Here is a 20,549-nt window from a genome sequence, read left to right on the forward strand (position 1 = left end):
GACTAGTTGCAATCTCAACTTAGATACTCAGGATGAAAGGGAACTTGACCAACCCTGGGATGGGAGCTTGGAGCTCTCATGCTCCTTTGCTTAGGCTGAAAGAACAAATGTACCTAGGATCCAGGTTTTTGTAGATTTCCTAGGGACAGTGTGCTTGTCCTTGCTGCTGGGAGAACATCTTCAATTTCTAATCTAGGAATCACAGATATGAGGGCTGGATCTTGGGCTCTGAGATTTAGCTGCTCTCATCTAGATCTTGGCTCTCTCTTAGTAGCATTATTTAGTTTTGAACCACAGTTTCCTCATCAATGCAATGGGGTAGTACTGATTTTGAAGTCATCTAAATTAAGTGAGTTGACACATATTTGCCAAAACTTAGCATAAGTACGATGTTCAGTGTCTAGTGGGTACTACCATGGTTCCTGCCTGGTACTTCCTATAATCCATCTTCTGGTCCCGTGGAATATGTGTGTACATAGGTGAGCTAAACCAGTTTATCCTCCATATTATGCTGTCTCCGTATTGGCCTTCTTCCCTTAATGACTGCATCTCTCCTCAGCTGTCCTAGAGAAACCTCTAGAAAAGAAGGCTGGTAGAAATTATGGCCCTCCCGGCAACAAGAAGCTCGTCTACTTCATTGATGACATGAACATGCCAGAGGTGGATACCTATGGGACTGTGCAGCCCCACACAGTCCTCAGGCAACATCTAGACTATGGCCACTGGTAAGGGCCCATGTATGGTCAAACATGGCGGGGCAAGCCTGTAATCCCATCACTCAAGAGGCTGAGACAGGAGGCTTGTGAGTTGGAGGCCAGCCTGGGCTGCATAAAGAGGCCTTCTCTCAAATAGGGAGGAAGGGAAGAAGGGAGGAATGGAGGGAGGGAAGGAAGGAAGGAAGGAAGGAAGGAAGGACCAGCTGAGAATTCCTGGGGTAAACCACGCTCCTCCTCTATTTCCTGGAGTGCTTGCTTAGGCCCATATTCTAAGATATATGCAGACAGTTAGCCCAGCATTGGTACTGAGCTATCATCCAAGAAAAGAAATCTACCTCTAGAGCCTGAGAAGAGAGGGGGAAGGAGGGAGGGAGGGAGAGAGAGAGTATTGGAAGAGGAGGATGAAGGATAGAAAAGAGAACTTCGGGACATGAATGTTTAAATAGCTGAAGCTGGGCACCTATAATCCTAGAGACTCAGGAGGTTGAGATCTGAGGATCATGGTTGAACGTCAAACCAGACAAGAAACTTTATGAGACTTTTATCTCCAATTAACTTCCAAAGAATCCAGTGGCTCAAGTGGTAGAGACCTAGTCAGGAGCAAAGAAACTCAAAGACAGTGTTCAGGCCCCAGGATCAGCGCACGCGCGTGCACACACACACACACACACACACACACACACACACACACACACACACAAAGTTTAAATATCTGAGAATCACAGTTCAAAGCCAGCCCAGGCAGGAAAGTCCATGAGACTTTGATCTCCAATTAACTACCAAAAAATCTGGAAGCAGAGCTGTGGCTCAAGTGGTAGAGCACCAGCCTTGAACATAAAAGTTTAGGGACCACCACCACAAAAAAAAGTTGAAACATAAAGCATGGGATGAGGGTGGGGTTTTTTTGTTGTTTAAAGATATCTCAAAAGTTGTATTTTCCTGGAGATATCCCCATCCTCAAAGCAGAATTAATCCCTCCTCCCAAGTGTGTTTTCCTGAGCTCTCATGATACACCAAGGACATTGTCTGCAGACCTGTGCAGCCTCAGCCTCTTCAGAGAAACACATGAGGTTGGGTAATCTTTGTTCATTGTATAGTTTTTAGTTTTTTTTCACCAGAAAAGTATAAGTTATTGGTTTGAGGAAGAATGATAGTTAAGGTGCTAACCTGAGTTGCCTCTCATATTCCTTCCTAAAGTCTCCTAGCTATCCCTGCCTTATATTACACAACCATCTTTGATCTTTACAACAGTGTTTAAGCCTCTGAACTATACTGAAAACCATCCTCAAACTCACTAGTTCTAGTTGATTTTGTCATTTTTATTATCCTTCAGTAGTCATACAGAGGGGGGTTTCAATTCAATATGTCAGTTTCTGAATATGATGCATTTTGATGGATGTCACTTCTTTCCTACTAGTTTTACTTTAAATTCCTGGTCGCAAATCTTCCAGCAAGAAGCAAAAACCTCCTGGAAATTTTGCCATATTGCTTTCTCTGTGTACATGTGGCCTGAGAAATGTTCATTTTATACCTTCTCCTCTCTCCTCAAACTTTCAGCCCTACCCAGCTGCTGATGGATTTGTCTTCTTAGAGAACTCCAGGGCCGACTCCACCCATGATTCCACATCTGTATCACTTGCTTGTCCATCCTATCTGACCCTGAAGAGGCCCTCACCTGCCTGGGTCCTTATAAAATTGCTTTGTCTTTATTTCTCTTTTCTTTTCCTCTCCTCTTCTCTCTCTCTCTCTCTCTCTCTCTCTCTCTCCCCCTCTCTCTCCTCCCTCTCTCTCTTCTCAGTCATGGGGCCTGAACTCTAGGCCTGGGCACTGCCCCTCAGCTCTTCAGCTCAAGTCTAGCGCTCTACTCCTTGAGCCACAACGCCACTTCCAGCTTTTTCTGCTTATGTGGTGCAGAAAAATTGAACCCAGGGCCTCATGCATGCAAGGCAAGCACTCTAGCACTGAGCCACCTTCTGCCCCTCTTCACTTCTCTTTTAAAACAGAGTCTAGGCTGGCCTAGAACACAAGTTACTCCTGCCTCAGCCTCCTGATTAACGTGCTATAATTAAAGATATGTACCACCATGACCAGCTCACTAGAGATTTCTCACTATTCCAGGTATGATCGGAACAAGCTGTCTCTGAAAGAGATCATGAATGTACAGTACATCTCCTGTATGAACCCCACTGCGGGCAGCTTCACCATCAACCCACGGCTTCAGGTACAGAAGGAGTTAGCTATAAAGGTGACAGCTTATAAGAGCACATATTACTTGACTGTGAGTGATAATTTGCCTTTCCCTATCCAACTATCAAAGTGGTAAACCAGACAGAATGCCAATCTGCCATTCCAGGAGAAAAAGAAGCTCCTAGATTCATTGTCAACAGGTTTTGTGGAGCTAGTAGAGGTCATAAACTTCATCAGATTCAATTCTGTCTTTCTTCAGATGAGACTTCAGTGGGGTGAACTGATTCTCAGGGTGTATGGAGACTCAATATCAAGTTCAGATTTGGGCTTAGATTTCCTGCCTACTACCCTACCTCACACAGCCACCTGTAAACAAAGATCCAATGTCATTCCTTTCCTCAATCACGTTAGTGTGTGTGAGCATGAAAAATGGGACCAAAAACTCTTGGAAGAATTCTTCGTTCTTGTATCTAAAGTTGGAAGAAGTGATATTCATTCTCTCTGTGTCTCTGTCTCTCTGTTACACACACACACACACACACACACACTTCACACCTCTGTTTTCTCACACAGCGTCACTTCAGTGTATTTGTCCTATCCTTCCCGGGAGCCGATGCCCTCTCCTCCATCTACAGCACCATCCTGACACAGCATTTGAAGCTTGGAAACTTCCCAGCCTCCTTGCAGAAATCCATCCCCCAACTGATCAATCTGGCCCTCACCTTCCACCAGAGAATCGCTACCACATTCCTGCCCACAGCCACCAAATTCCACTACATCTTCAACCTCAGAGACTTTGCCAACATCTTCCAGGTGAGTTCTTCTGCACCAAGATACCCCAAAAGGTTGTCTCTAGTTAAACTAGCAACTGCATCATATAAACCTTTGGTGTTTTATGATATTCGGTTCATAATGTTTCTTAATTTCCACTGTGTATATTTTTCTGACTTATGGCATTCTTAGAACTATACTGATTTATTTTCAAACATTTAGGGGATTTCTAGTTATCCTTCTCATTAATGGCTAGCTTACTTTCACTCTTACCCTCTCTTTACAAACTGAACGTAATTTTGAGTTACAATTTAAATTAGTTAACTGTCGTAAAAGAAATGATTTTGTTCCTTCAAAAGCGGTTGGGATTTGCTCTATTTCCCAAAACATGATCAATGTGCTCTTTAGATAACATGTTCTGCAGATGTTGGATAAAGTTTTGTCAATATGCCAATTAGAACAAGTTTGAACATTCTCTTACTGAAATTTTATGTGTGATTCCTAAGGTTTACCGATTTATATTAGGTATATGGGAAAGAGATTTCATTGCTACCTTTCATTCATGTTTACAATATATTCCAACCAATCTCACTTCCTTTATAACTCTCTTCTCTCCTTCCAAAAACAACTCTAATCATTTTTCTAGTTCTATTTTTATTTTATTTTATTTATTCTATTTTATTTTTGCAAACAATCTACCTCGATTGTATTCATCTAACTACTGGATTTTCTGACTGTCTCTCTATTTTTAGAAAGGTAGGTTGAAAATATGCTACTGTGTTTATGGACATGTCTATTTGTACTTTTATTTCTGTTATACTCATTTTTGTATTTTAAAGCTAAAAGCATGGCTCAAGTGGCAGAACTCCTACTGAGAGTGAGTTTAGGACCTAGTTTAAACCTAGTTCAACCCCCCCCCACACACACACATTGTGCATCATATACATATAAACCTACAAATACTATCCTTTACTATTGTATCTAGAATATAGTTACAATTAGAATATCATTAAGACTAATATCTTATTTATTCAATGTACTACTTTATTGCTAGAAGTAACCCTTGCTTCAAAGTCAACTTTGTCTGATATTTGTGTGACAGTTCCATTGCTTTCAGTTCATCTCTCTCTCTCTTTTTTTTTTGGAAGTACTGAGGCCTGAACTCAGGGTCTTGGGCTTGCTAAGAAGACACTCTACTACTTGAGCCATGTCCCCAGCATCATTGCTATCTTTACAGTATAGTTATCCACCAGTGCTCATGGAGATTGATCCCAAGACTCATTGTAGATATGAAACCTGCAGATGCTCAATTCTGTTCTCAGAAAATTCCATTACATTTCGCATAACATATACATATCCCCCCAAATACTTTCAGCCATCTCTAGCTTACTCATAATGACTAAAATGGTATAAGTTAATGTAAAGAACTGTTACTAATTGGTGAGTGAAAAGTAAAAAGGATTATATCCATTTGGTATAAACACAATAATTTTTTTTAGTATTTCAATCCCTAGTTGGTTGAATCCATGAGTGCAGAACTCCTCTTCAAGAAATATCAATTGGAGATTCTTTTGGTTCACCAATATTTTTCAACCCAACTTGAAAATTTTTATCTTTTAATTATAAACTTTAAGGTGAATTATATGCATAAATTAACCTGTTGAATTGAAACATCTTTGTACAACTACTTAACAATAATTTGCTAGTTGCTGGTGGCTCACACCTGTAATCTTAACTACTCAGGAGGCTGAAACTTGAAGATCAGGATTCAAAGTCAGGGTCAGGATTCAAAAGCTCAGGGACATCTCCCAGGTACTGAATTCAAGCCCCAGGACTGGCTCAAAAAGAAGATAGATAGATAGATAGATAGATAGATAGATAGATAGATAGATAGATAGATAGATAGATAGATAGATATAGATTATATATAATTTTAAAGACCTAAAAGTTACAAGCTTTAATGGTTTATGGTGAAATCTACTGCTATTATTTATTTGAAATACATTCTTCCTATACTGTTTTAAGTTTATATCTCACAGAAATAATTATGCTTTTATTTTATTCTCTCCTTCTTTTAGATATTATACATCCTTTTATTAGTCACCTGATGGTTGCCATTTTTTTCGGTTGTGGGGCTTGAACTCAGGGCCTGGTTGCTATCCCTTAGCTTTTTCACTCAAGGCTAACACGCTACCACTTTGAGCCACAGAGCCACTTCCTGTTTTCTGGTGGATATTTGGAAATGAGTCTTATGACCTTTACTACTGGGGCTGGTTTCAAACCATATCCTGGACCTCAGCTTCCTGAGTAGCTGGGATTACAGGTGTGAGCCACCAGCACCTGGTATTGTTGCCATTCTTAATTATGATTTTTGTGAAAGTCTATGTCTATTCATTCTGTTTGTTGTCTGTTTGTTCAGAGATTTAGTTACTTTGTCTTATTGCCTAGTATTCCTAGCAATTTGTGTTTGAGAGGTAGACAGAGCTTTAAAATATGCAGATAACTTGAGGGCTTGGATAATGTTTTTCTTCAGAGATCACACACTTTTGTTTATGCCAAGCAGCTACCAAGGCTGTGAATGGAGCTGTAGCTCCAGTTTCTGTAAGGACTCAATAGGATAGTTTGTGCTTGGCCCATAATCCTAGACTACAATCCTTTGAAGGGGGCTTCCCTTCAGAGGAAGTTATAGTTTTTCTCTTGTCACCTAGACAAACCAGTCAATTAAATGTCAGGAGAGAATTGCAGCAGACAACCCCCAAAGGCAGAGTTCACCTATGGGGTTGGGTAGGCTAGGTTACATGTCTTTTTAGGCTGGCCTCCCTGATGTTATGTTACAGGCCAGACACATGCAGTTGCTCACCAGGCTTCCTATATTACATGTCTCATGAACATATTAAGTCTCCATCGCAGGGTGTAAAGTTTATGATTAATGAGGCAAAGATTATGATTGGGTATCATTTTTGCTTATGCACATGCACTACTTTATATGAAGCTCAGTACCCTTTTAAAGTAATGTTAAGGCACAAATGTGCTAAATACAAAGCACAGCTCTTTTATTCCTCAGGGAGCTTATGACTGACACATCTGTGGGCTAACTGCTTAGGTCAGGGAAGGTTGCACCTTGTGGTTTCAGGACTCGGCCATCCACAGACTCTATCTGTCCTACCCACCTGTCACTCTATTTGGTAACCTTTGTACTCCAACTTTCCTCCTCTCTACCCTAGAAGAGAAGAAAACAGTGGACAGCATCCCGACCCCTCACTTAGCTGTCTTCTTCATTTCTGAACCCATAAGCCATTGCGTGTAAGCCCATCGTGTCAAGAGAACAAGAGGCACCATATTTTTATTTATCTCTCCTTTTCTCAATTGTATACTATTATCTCAAGTCTAGTATCTTGCCCATTCTGTAATAACTGAAAACATGAAGCTTTAAAATCAATGATCCTGCCAGGTGCTAGCAGCTCACAACTGTAATCTTAGTTACTCAGTAGGCTGAGATCTGAGGGCTGCAATTCATAGCTATCCTGGGCAGGAAAATCTATGAGACTAAGCTGGAAGTGGAGCTGTGGCTTGGGCAAAATATCTCAGGGACAGTGAGGAGGCCCTAATTTCAAATCCCTGGAACAGAACAAAAACAAATAATAATAGTAATAACCACTCTACCTTTTCTAGTTGATCTCAGTAGCCCAGTTGCTGACCAGCCAGTCTTCTATAACCAAAAGCTGAAATCTGGAGGAAAATTCTTGCAATGCTATATTATGACAGTGCTTGAAGAATATAATCTTAGTCCTTTCATTCTTTCCACAATAATTCATTGACAATCTACTATGTATGTTAGCTACACTGCTAGATACTAGTAATAAGAATGATTTTTTAAAAATTAGCCACAGGGCTGGGAAGGTGGCTCAGTGGTAGAGCGCTTGCCTTGCATGGATGAGGCCCTGGGTTCAATTCCTCAGCACCACATAAGCAGAAAAAGCCAGAAGTGGCACTGTGGCTCAAAAGTGGTAGAGCACTAACCTTGAGTTGAAGAGCTGAGGGACAGTGCCCAGGCCCAGAGCTCAGGCCCCAGGACTGACAAAAAAAAAATCAGCCCCAATCAGCTTCCCTACCTTTGCAACAGTTGCTATGCACTGAAAAAAAAAACAAATTTGAGTAAGGAACAACCATTTGAGAGATTAGTCATTCTTCTGTACTAGAGATGGCTATTGTGTAAGAGCAATGTGGGGACACATTCCCAGTATTGTTGTTCAAGATGAAAGGAATTGTCTCGAGAAATTTCAACAAAGAAGTATCAATTGAACCAGCAAGAGGAGCCTAGCAAACACATCAAGAAGGAATGGAGGCGTGGAATGCAGGATCTCAAACTAATTTGAAGTTTTAGGAAGTAGAGTCTAAGTTTCCTGGGAAATGATGGTGAGCAAGAGCATGAGGAAATAGATTGTAGCAGTACTGTGATCTGACATGTGTGTCTTGCAGACAGACCCTAGCATTACTCTACAGAGAAAATAAATGAGCCCGTTTCCTGCAGGACCAAAAAGAAAGCAATGACAGTGGTCACCGAAAAGAGTTGGGAGCTAGAGGACATGATGGGGGCTAATATTATTGGCCACCATTTCTTCATTGAAAAGAGGCTGGCACAATGACTAATGGTAACACAGAGAGAGGACAGAAATTTGAAAAGAATAGGAAATATTTAGAATTATTCCTATGTAAAGAGAATGGATGAATAAATTACAGTATTTCCTTACTTGCAGATGGTAGTTATATCCATTCCAACCTATGTTAGAGTTCTGATTGTACATGGTCCAGCATTAAATCAGTTTTCAAAATGGCACCTGGGGAGTTGAAATATAGCAGAAAAGCCACCATTCATCTCATCTTCTGATAGGAACACTAGTAGTTACAATTACAGGCATTGTGGCTTTGAGGTAAGGCTGACTCTGTGACATTGAGCACATCTCTAATCTTTTGTATCTCCCCATGATACAAAATAGATGAAGTAAATTTATTTCCTGAACATCACGATAGATTGAATCACATGTGTCTTGCAAAAAAAATCTTCGGAAACACACTGGTTTCAACAAATTATAATTATTGTAGCTTTGTTTTAATAATACACTCAAAACAATAATTTTCATCTATTGAGTGTGTGAGAGGAGCAGCACTAGCTTCCTTAGATGTAGAGATTGAACTATTTCAACAATACTAGAAAGTCAATATTGTCATTTCTGTTGGGAAAGTCTCAGATTGCACATCACTTCGCCCAAAGTTACACAAAGTTCCTACACCGTCATGACAGTCTTTGAGGTTAGATCTGTCTGCCTTCAACTTGGTTGTTTCTCAACATCCCAAGAGTCCTCCTTTCTACTGTGACCAATGCCTCCATGAGATAATGCCCAGACATCATGCCAACTTGGAGAAAACACTTCTGGAAAGTTCTTTCATTGCTTGTTTTACTGAATTGTTACTGAATTTTTTTTCAACTGTTCTTCTTGAAGGGCATTCTTTTCTCCTCAGTGGAATGTGTAAGATCCACACAAGACCTTGTAAAGCTCTACCTGCATGAATCAAATCGGGTTTACCGGGATAAAATGGTGGAGGAAAAGGACTTTGATCTTTTTGACAAAATCCAGACAGAAGTACTCAAGAAATTTTTTGATGTAAGTGTTGCCCCCCCTTTTTAACATCTGAAAAATAATGATTATGCAGGTGATCATTAATTCCAGATTGTCCATTTGTTGGGAAAATGGCAGATACCTGCCTAAGGAAAAGATTCTATCATTACTTCACCCAAGCAAAAGACAGGGGGCAAAAGTGAACACAAACTAATCATAGGTCTCAGTGCTGAGAATGCTCACAGAAACCATCAATCCTAAGGACTGGGTACTGGATACTGGGCCTCCTCAGCTATCCCCCCGTTCCATCCTCCCAGATGACATCCCAGCATCCCTAAGGATGTACAGTCTTATCCTTCCCGGGTTCACCATTTTGAACTTTTAATAACAGGCAATTTGAAATTATTCTGAAATGTAAAATATCTGAAACTGGGATTGTTGCTGTGTGTGTGTGTGTCTGGGTCTGTGTCTGTCTGCGTCTGTGTCTATGTCTGTGTGTCTGTGTGACTGTGCTTATACTGCCCTTATACTGCTCAAAGGTGGCACTCTCCCAATTGAGTCACAGCTCCACTTCTGGCTTTTTGGTGCTTAATTGGAGATAAGAATCTCATGGACTTTCCTGCCTGGATGGTTTTGAATTGCAATCCTCAGATCTCAGCCTCCCGAATAACTAGGATCACAGGCATAAACCACCAGCCCCTAGCTGAAACAATTTGAAGACTAGAGATTTATTTGAATAATAATTTAGAATTTGTTTCCCTGCCCCCTAATCATGATTGTCCTATCAGTTCTTCCTTCTGAATTCATGGTTCCTGACTTTCATCATATAGCCCAGCCAGAAACTGACCAAAAGCGAGATCATCATTATTCCCAACTTTCACTTTACTTTTTCCCCCTTTTTCTTATATATCATTTTGTTATTGTGTTTGTGTCTTGCTAGACAGCTGGAAAGATGATGAGTGGGATGAAATGTGTGGAGAATATGCTTCCTATTATATTGCTATTATATTGCTCTCTTAGAAAGTCCAAGTGAATGGAGTACATTAATCTTAGGATAACCTCAATTCAGACACCATTCTCCAAATATATTGGAACCTGAAAAAACTACTAATAACTTACAGAATGAGTAGGCACCAATATATTAACAGAACAGACATTGATGCATTAAAACAATCAGAGGTTACATTCTGTTTCTTAGCATCAAAATTACCCCACCACCACCAATGACCTTTCTCTTGACCCCCATATTTTTCATACATACTATTCATGTCCTTGCTTTAAGTTAGAAAGAATCAACCTTGCATGTAATTATACTACATTGTCCCTAACTTACTGCATTGATCTGTTTCCCATTGCTATTATCAAATACCTGAAGCTGGTTTATAAGTTAAAAAAAAAGAGATTTATTTAGATGACAGCCTTAGAAGAAGAAAGTCAAAGAAGAGCGTGGCTCCATCAATCCAGCTTCTGGTGAGGGTCTTGTGGTAAGTGGAACCACAAGTGCTGGAATGCATCTAGAAAAAAACCACATAGACAGAAAGTGAGAAAGATTTAGGGGATCAGGCTCATTCTAATAAAACACCACTCTTGCAAGAATGGAAAACTCATTGTCCAAGAGCAGAATCAGTCCCTTCAGAAAGCAGTTCTACAATGACCAACTCACCTTCTACAATGACTAGCCTCACCTCTCAAATGGCTACACTAGGACCACACGTCCAGCACATCAATCTTTGGGGGAACAAACCACATACAAATAACACTCGCTTTAGCTCCATACTTTGTGTGTGTGTGTGTGTGTGTGTGTGTGTGTGTGTGTGTGTGTGCCATTCATTGGCCTTGAACTCAGGGCCTACACTCTGTCCCTGAGTTTTTTTGCTCAAGGCTAGCTCTCTATCACTTGAGCCATAGCTCCACTTCCCTTTTTTGGTAGTTAATTTGGAAACTAGAGCCTCACAGACTTTCCTGTCTAGGCTGGCTTCAAATTACGACCCTCAGATCTCAGCCCCCTGAATAGCTAGGATTACAAGAATCAGTGCCTGTCCCATACTTTTTTTTTAACCTTGTGAGCTGTTAGATCTAGCTCTGAAATATGCACAGTCCATCTTAACCTATAAGGCCATTTTTCAAATGGTTCACTAGAATTTTAAATGATTTACTCTGGTCTACTTTTTACTGGGTAAAACATCCTCAATTTTTGTATTTTTCTCATTACTTTTACAGAAGCTGATGTTCATTTCTGAAAATCAGATTTTAAATCCCTCTACTCTAAGAATGGCAGAGTTAGTCAATTTATATATTCATAGCTTAGCAAACAACCTTAATTGTCTTCAGAGTTAATCAGAGATAGCACTTTTTTTTGTCGGTCATGGGGCCCGAACTCTGCGCCTGGGCACTATCCCTGAGCTCTTCAGCTCAAGGCTAGCACTCTACTACTTGAGCCACAGTGCCACTTCCAGCTTTTTCTGTTTATGTGGTGCTGAGGAATCAAACCCAGGGCCTCATGCATGCAAGGCAAGAACTCTACCACTGAGCCAACTTCCCAACCCCAATAATACAGATTTTTAAGTAGAGTTCCTTCCTTCTGCTCATAAACACAGGTATAATTGATACCCCTGCTATCCTTCCCCAACAATATTTGCAATGGCAGCCTGAAGCTCCTTGCGTGGGCCAAATTCTGGTATTGGCATTAAGGAGAAGTTGCTGTAGTCCCATCCAAGAAATTTTGTGCTTCTATTTCTACCATTAAGCTTTGAGTTCCCTGATTTATAGCCCAGCATGATACAGCATCACTGTTGAGGAGTGTTCGACTCACAGTGTTGGCTGGTTTTCTCTTTCCCCTCTGCCTATGATAGCTCTGAGCTTTAAATTAAAGACTTGTTTTGTTCATCAAATAATCTTTGTAGACAAAGCTTTTCAATACTGTACTTTCATTTGTCCTCTGCCATATCCTTAGTACACATTCATGTTCACCAGGACTGATTCCGATTCCCAGACTGAGTGATGAATTGCCACATTACTGTGTAAGCTTTCATAAGTTAGCTAAAGGAGCTCTCCTGCATTACATTTATATCTTACCCACAATGCCTGTGCATTTCCACTCTAGGTGGAACCAGGACTGGCAGTCAGTGAGGAAGGTCCTCATTTCTCTGTCTCATCACCAGGATGCTGAGGAGATTGTGGAGCAGATCCAAAAGCTAAATATATATTGCCACTTTGCAAATGGCATTGGAGAGCCCAAGTATATGCCTGTACAGTCGTGGGAACTTTTGACCCAGACTCTGGTAGATGTCCTGGAAAACCACAATGAAGTGAACACTGTGATGGACCTGGTTCTTTTTGAGGATGCCATACGCCATATGTAAGTGTACTCCTCTTACTGACTTTCCTCGGTTGCTTCTCTTGGCTATTCCAGGGCACTTTCATAAAATCAGTAAAGCACTACTGTTTCTTTGAAGACCAAGTTGGCTGCAGGCAGAGCACGATTGCAAGTTCTGCCACCAGCCCAAGGGAGGTGACAGAGTGCATAGACTTGTTTCCATGGCTGCCATTTGGTATACTTGAACACTGTAAAAAAAAAAAGATAAATTGAAAATTGTGTATATATAGCACATTTTCTTGATACATTCATCCACTGAGGGGCATCTGGGTTGATTACATATCTTGACTATGGTAAACAATGCTGCAATGAACATGGTTGTGCCAGTAGCTTTAATGTGGCAGAGTATGTATTCTATCAGGGATAAACACTCAGAGCTGAAATTGCTAGGTCACAGGGAAGCTCTGTGTTTAGTCCTTTGAAGATCCTCCATACTGCTTTCCAGTTTATATTGCCACCAACAGCGTAGTAGAGTTCCATTTTGAACACACCCCCCAACAGCATTTATTATTGCAAGAAGAAAATGTGATATATATATACACAATGGAAATATAGTCTTCCATCAGGAAGAATGATACTATTCATACAGAAATGGAAAGATTTGAAAAAAATTATTATTACGTGAACTAAGCCAGACACAGAGAAAAATAGGTTGCTTGTTTTCCCTCATTTGTGGTAACAAATGTGCCTACAAATCTACAAGTAAATACACTGGTTGGTAAGAAAAATAATACTCTGGGACGTAACAAAATTATACAGGTCTCTAGACATTCATACAGTGAGACCAGAGGATATTCTTAGGAGAGGATCACAAAGGCTCAATATCTATGTGCATATGAGCACATAAAATAATAATTTTTGAAATGAACTCCAAGAAATGGCAACAAGATGCTTTTTATTGTTGCTGTTTTTGTTGTCTTTCCTTTTCTCTTGTTTGTTAGTTTATTTGCCCCTGGAAGGGTAAGCAGGGAGCACAAAAAAGTGTGGGACAAAGGGTGAACAAATGTAGCAGTGGTACTCACTAGACACTATGTTGAGAATGAACTGTGAAACTTGTGGAAGAAGGAGATTGGGAGGAAAAAAACTTGGAGAAATCAGGGAAGGGTTGACACTCTTCAAAAAGAAATGCACTAATATTTGACTGATGTAACTCTAGCCTCTCTACACATCACCTTTACAATAAAACAGTTCTAGACTGTATGTATAAATTAACTTAAAAAAATGAGCTATACTGCCAAGCTCTGGTGGCTCACATCTGTAATCCTAGCTACTTAGGAGGCTGAGCGAGATCTGAGGCTCATAGTTCAAAGCCAGCTAGGCAAGAAAGTCTTTAAGACAATTAGCCACCAGAAAACTGGAAACGCTGCTGTGGCTCAAGTGGTAGAGTGCTTGCCTTGAGCTGAAGAGTTCAGGGACAATGCTCAGGCAGACTTCAAGCTCCTCAACCAACAAAAAAAAAATGAGCTATACAACTTGTGGGTTGAGACAGGAGGGAAAAACAGGGAAAGAATGAGGGAAGGGGTAACATAGTTTAAGAAGAAATGTACTCATTTTCTGATTTATGTAACTGAAACACCTCTCTACATCACCTTTACAGTAAGATATGTTAAAATGATAATATAGATAAGAACAGAAGGAATGTGGCTGGGTGAAGAGGGGGTTTCCAACTTTATCTCAGGCAATCAGGAGGCCCACTGAGTGAGTAGCATTGGATTTGACAAGAAAGAGATGCACTTAGCACAGCACTCACTATTGTCCTAGTACAGTGCTTTCTGTGTATCAATTTGCTTCATTCTCACAAAAAGAAAATCCTAAAGAAGGTAAAAAAAATACTATATATGCATCATAAACTAATGTTATAAGAATTCTAGGCCCCAGGCCACTTGCTCCATCAGACCAAATGAAGAGGCAAGTAATGGTCGAGATCAGAGAAAACAGATTTAATTAACATGAAACAGGCATGTCACCAGAAGAGGCAAGGTAACAATTTAACTCATCTTCCCTGTGCAAATATTTGGTCTTAGTTTAAATGGAGGAGAAAGAGTTGGAGATAGGGGTACAGGTATAATTATTAAGCAGTCCCAGGCAATGGTGTGCTCTTGATGTCATAGGTGGCAGCCATGTGTGGTCTAGTAGTTCATTGTCTTAGGATCAGCAGCCTTGTTATAGTTAAGAGCCCCTTGCTGCCTGGCAAGGTATTAGCTCTTTCTCCTGTCTTAGAATGTCTAGCAGTCCTGTGGATCTTGAATTCCAAGCTTATTGCAAGGCAGATAGCCAAGAACAAAGACACAGACACAAAATGGAGGCTGGGATGCCTAGATTTCATCCTGCCTTCACTTAACTTCTGGGCCTAAGCCAGGAGTTGGCCCTTTTCACCAGATCAGCTTAGGGATACAAGTTACAAATTGGATAGAACTGAAGACCCAGAAATGAACCCAGGGACCTATAGCCACCTAATGTTCTATGAGGGAGTAAAAAATAGAATGGAAGAAAGACAGCCTCTTCAGTAAATGGTGCTGGGAAAATTGGTTAAACACCTGTAAAAAAAAAAAGCTAGATCTTTATATATCACCCTGCACCAGAATCAACTCCAAATGGATCAAAGACCTCGAAGTCAAAGCAGATACCCTTAAAACATTACAGGAAGGAACAGGAGAAACTATAGGGCTCCTTGGCACAGGCTGAAATTTTCTTAATAGAGACCCAGAAACACAACAAATCAAAGAAAGCTTGGAGAAATGGGATTGGATGAAACTGAAGAGCTTCTGCATGGCAAAGGACATAGCTAGCAAGATCAATAGAAAGCCCATGGATTGGGAGAAGAGGTTCACTAGCCATAAAACAGACAAGGGGGCTGGGAAGGTGGCTCAATGGTAGAGCGCTTGCCTTGCATGCCTGAGGCCCTGGGTTTGATTCCTCAGCACCACATAAGCAAAAAGAAAAAAGCCGGAAGCGGCGTTGTGGCTCAAGTGGTAGAGTGCTAGCCTTGAGCTGAAGAGCTGAGGGACAGCGCCCAAGCCCAGAGTTCAGGACCCACGACCGGACCCAAAAAAAAAAAAAAACAGACAAGGGTCTCATATCTAAAATATACTTAGAACTGAAAAAATTAAATTCCCCAACAACAAATCCTCAAAGCAAAAACTGCTGGATTAATAAGTGGGCTAAAGACTTAGAGAGACATCTCTGAAGAGGAAATAAGAATGGTCGATAGACACATGAAGAAATGCTCAACTTCCCTAGCCATAGAAGAAATGCAAATCAAGACAAAATTGAGATTTCACCTCACCCCAGTTAGAATTACTATAATCAAGAACTCTAATAACAGCAGATGCTGGAAGGGATGTGGCCAAAAGGGAACCCTACTGCATTGTTGGTGGGAGTGTAAACTTGTTCAACCACTCTGGAAAGCAGTATGGAGGTTCCTCAAAAGACTACACATAGAGCTCCCCTAGAACCACTTTTAGTCATTTACCCAAACTATCACAAACAAGGCTAGTCTAAAGCTACCAGCACAACTATGTTTACCTAGCTAAGATATGGAATCAACCTAAATGCTCCTCAGTGGATGAATGCATCAAGAAAATGTGGTATAGATATATACAGTAGAATTCTATGTCTCCATCAGAAAGAATGGCATTGCCCATTTGTTAGGAAATGGAAAGACTTGGAAAAAATTATACTAAGTGAAGTAAGCCAGGCCCAAAGAAACATAGGTCCCATGGTTTCCCTTGATTGCAATAATTAGTATAAGTGTAGGTCAAGCAGAAAAGGTCAAAAGCTATGTACATATGACCATATAAGATGATGTTAAGTGAAATGAACCCCAAGATAGGGATATAGGTAGGTTTTTTATTTCTTGCAATTGTTTTTAAAGTATTTGTAATGTACTATGTGATTTTTTTTGTTTCTTTTGAATGTTCTTCCCCTGCAGTATAACCCCTGTTTTCACTGTTTTGATTCCAGTGTCCTGCATCTTGTATATATGTATTTCTAATTTGGGGAGGGAAAGGGAAATAAAATGCTGAAACAAGGATACAGGTAGACCCATTGTAACAAAAAGAAAAATACAAGTGCCACTAAGAAAGAAGTTGCATAAGGACATATCTCTGGCAATCCAAGACTTATGTTCCTATGGCCTTCCAGAATCTGTACCCTAGGCCATCACACATGATGCTTCTCCATATACTGTCTCCTGCTAATCTAGTATAAACTCTTCCAATGCAAAGACTGCCTTTCTCATTGCAGAAACGTCAGGACCTTGGACAGTGCTAGTGCACAGTATGTATCCAGTGAATGAAGGTTAAAAAAAAAAAAAAAAAAAACTCTTGTGAGGGGCTGGGATGGTGGCTCAGTGGTATAGTGCTTGCTTTTTATGCATGAGGCCCTGGGTTTGATTCCTCAGCACCACATAAGAAAAAAAAAAGCCAGATGTGGTGCTGGGGCTCAAGTGGTAGAATAATAGTCTTGAACTGAAAAGCTGAGGGACAACGCCCAGGCCCAGAGTTCAGGCCCCATGACTGACTCCCCCAAAAAAGTTTATTGACTAACCTTGTGAAGCCTTAGTGTATACTTCCCTTCCTCTACCAGAGCTATCAGTGCCTCTGCATTCATCTTGGAATTTAGGTATATCTGTCCTTTTGGGGTGAATTTAATTTGAATGAATAGCTAGTGATTGAGCTGATGTGGTTTCCAGCACGGGCGATCAAACTGACTAATATTGTTTTTAAGGAAAAAATAAGGCTGGGCTGTGAGAACTGGCTTTTCTCTTGAGGCTCATAAACAGGCTGTGCAGACAGTTTCCAAAGAGAGGCCTAGGCTGCTGCTTTTTACGACAGCAAAAATAACTGGAAACGACCTTGAACAGGTGATACTGGAGAATAACTGCATGTGGATGTGTAGTTTTCTGTACATCTGTTTGTAAATATCGATATCCCATTACTCTATCTAGGTGCTGCCTTCCCTCCCCTCCCTGGAGGCTCCCTGGTGCCTCTTTACTGCCTCTAAAAACCACATAGAGCAGGAGTATGTGGTTGGCCATACAGAGGAAGGCAAATGATGCAGTAAGAAGTAGATAATCTAGGGGTGTTCAGAGCTTCCAGGAGAGGCCCTAGTAGCATACAGTACCCAGGGTAGAGGGTTTGGGACTCTGTCCAGGAAGATCCCACCTTCTAAGGACCCAAGGTAGGAATGGACAGGGTGAGAAGGAAGGAGTCAGTGTGTATCTTCCCAGAAATCCTCAGATGCAGTGTGGAGGGGACAAGGCAAGAGCTTTTTTATGGTACAGTGAGGTATCTGTCCATTGGGACTTCAACAATTCACACTACACATATGCTTCACATTTTCTTAAGCTTGATTCCTCTCTTTGTCTTCTCCCAGCTTTGCTTTCTTCCTTTCTTTTACTTTGATGCTAAACTCAGAAATAGTATAATGGTTAGGGGCATGGGTTCTAGAGAGAGGGTTAGACCCAAGTTTCAATCTGCCCAAAACTGGATTGGGTGACTCAGTTTCCTTGTGTGGAGGATGGGAAAAATGGGAATGACCATGTCGTGTTAGGTGCTGTTGATGTGAAACACTTTAACTGAGCATTGCTATGGTCTTTTTCTTGGTGCTGTTGCTTTTTTTTTCCTTTCTCCCACTGGCTTCCTGTGCCATTTCAGGAGGTTCCTGTTCTGTTCTCTCTTCAAGCCTTAAGTGATATCCTTTAATTCACTTTTGGTATAATATCTATTCATCTTCCTTTGCCTCTTTGTCTTGTACCATCTCATTTTTGTGTATATGTGTACATTTTCCCCCTCTCTTAGATTACTTAGGAGGCACTAGGCAGAAAAAACTTCAGATGTATTTCTTTTGGGGCTCAAGTATCTCATTAGCCCTCCAGAGGGTGTGTGTGTGTGTGTGTGTGTGTGTGTGTGTGTGTGTGTGTGTGTGTGTGTTGAGTCTTCAATAACCCATCTTACTCCAGCTGTGCTCTGATGCATCTTTAGCTTTTGTTTTTCATCTAGAAATTCAGTAATGGGTTGAGCATACACTGCTTTGGATTTTTGGCTCAGGAGCCCTTTAGAATATTGATCTTCTTTTTAAATTTTGTAATTTAAATGCAGAGTCCTTTGCCCTTGTCAGAGGTTCTTAATGAAGCCCCAGCTGGAGTCTAATGCTGACGGCTGCAGACTTAACCATTCTTCTTTAGAATCTTCATCACTAATGATGCATTTCTCATTTAGATACTGAATAACACAGGCCTTGCTAAACCAAGTTCAGACCTTTCAGAATAAAGTTGGGTGTTGGGCAATCCAGAGAGCCCAGCTGGACTCCAACTCTTCCTTCCTCCAAGCTTATCTTCCTCCTCCATGAATCCATTCTTGCCCCATCTTTCCTGAACTAGAGAGGAGCCCCTGAATGTTATAGTTTCTCCCTTCATCAGGCACCAATGCAGACACAAAGCAAATAATCTCTTGTACACAATGTAATGAATATTTATATACATTTCCCCAAATATACTGCTTTGTATAAAGCCTGTGGTGTTCAGTTTCAAGTTAATAACATTGAGTTGGATATATTCAATATGCTAGCACTGTAATGGACATATAATAAATAGACACAATCTTCAGGCATCTGAAAATGATGGTTTAATAAAAGCAAGAGGAAGTAAATCTAGCTGATAAAGACAGGGTGTATGTTTCACAATTAAGTAATTACAGTGAAAAAGTAAAATAATAAAAGAACTAAATGTAAGTCAATAAATAGCTCCTGAATATTTAGGTGGATTAATTTTAACTGCATTGAACTCAATGGGATAGATTTTAAATTCTAAAATATTCTGAACTTCCAAAACACCTTAAAGAAAACTAAAAGGTGAAATTTAAAAATGGGAAAGTAACCGAAAAAAGTACCTAAAGGGGCTTTACAACTCTAGTATCACACTTAAGTGCAAAAATGGGCCAAGGACATGAACAGAAAACTCACAAAATAAAAAATATATAATGATCAATCAACTTGAAAAATGTTCAATAAATCAAATCAATACACATTAAAGTATAACATTTTTATCCATTAAACTAGTAAAAATCACGCACACACAAATACAAAGATGCACACACAAATACAGAGATACACACACATACTCATTTTTGCCAGGATTTTCTTTGCAACACAAATCCCACAGGATAGATAAGGTCGTGAGGGTCCACAAATAGCTTATCAATACTAATTATGACCAAATCATCTGTATATATAAGAAATTTGTAGTAGTAAGAAACTCTACCCCACCAAAGCTCAATACAAGCTCACAAACACACACACACACACACACACACACACACACACACTGATGTTTCACTAATGTATCAAGCACTAGCAGCTGAAGTAACTCCCCAGGCCTTCCTCAAAAGTGAGGTTAGTTAGACCTTGAGTAGCTACATTATTACTTGATTTGAATAGAAAGTCTAATTATAATGCTGATACCATGAGACAAGGATATAGCAGCACAAACTGTGTAACTCAGTTTCAAATGTACTCTGTGTTCCATTAGGCCACAAACAACCCCATTCCAACACAATTCTTTGTTTCAGAGTTACCAACAACTGAACTCACTGACTTACATTTTAATTCATTGACTACAATCCAATGTGTTTGTTCTCATCCTCTAATACAACAGATTCATCTCTTGATTGATTCTACCTAAAAAGAATGGAAATTGGTAGCATCATTCAAGAGGAGTGTTGCATTTTCAGTATATATGAGGAGCTGTAAGAACTGTCTTATTGTTTGATGTACCCATTTTATGTCTAGGGAATAGATAGAAAGAAAAAGCATTATGTCTCATACTTGTAACTGGAAAATGTTGGGAGCAATCTAAGCATCCAACAGTGGGGTATTGAAGAC

The 20,549-nt window shown here is 40.3% G+C and overlaps 1 protein-coding gene across 1 annotated transcript in view; it reads left to right on the forward strand.

Moving 5' to 3' along the window:
- The window catches only part of Dnah9 (dynein, axonemal, heavy chain 9), a 354,260-nt gene that overhangs the window by 188,730 nt on the left and 144,981 nt on the right, over positions 1-20,549 (forward strand). The window contains exons 39-43 of the mRNA XM_013013168.1: positions 560-725; positions 2,835-2,937; positions 3,477-3,716; positions 9,176-9,337; positions 12,454-12,650. Of these exons, the coding sequence (XP_012868622.1) occupies positions 560-725; positions 2,835-2,937; positions 3,477-3,716; positions 9,176-9,337; positions 12,454-12,650 (868 nt within the window). The remainder of the gene's footprint in view (positions 1-559; positions 726-2,834; positions 2,938-3,476; positions 3,717-9,175; positions 9,338-12,453; positions 12,651-20,549) is intronic.

The sequence above is a fragment of the Dipodomys ordii genome, unplaced genomic scaffold, assembly GCF_000151885.1.
Source record: "Dipodomys ordii isolate 6190 unplaced genomic scaffold, Dord_2.0 Scaffold19, whole genome shotgun sequence".
NCBI classification, from domain to species: Eukaryota; Metazoa; Chordata; class Mammalia; order Rodentia; family Heteromyidae; genus Dipodomys; species Dipodomys ordii.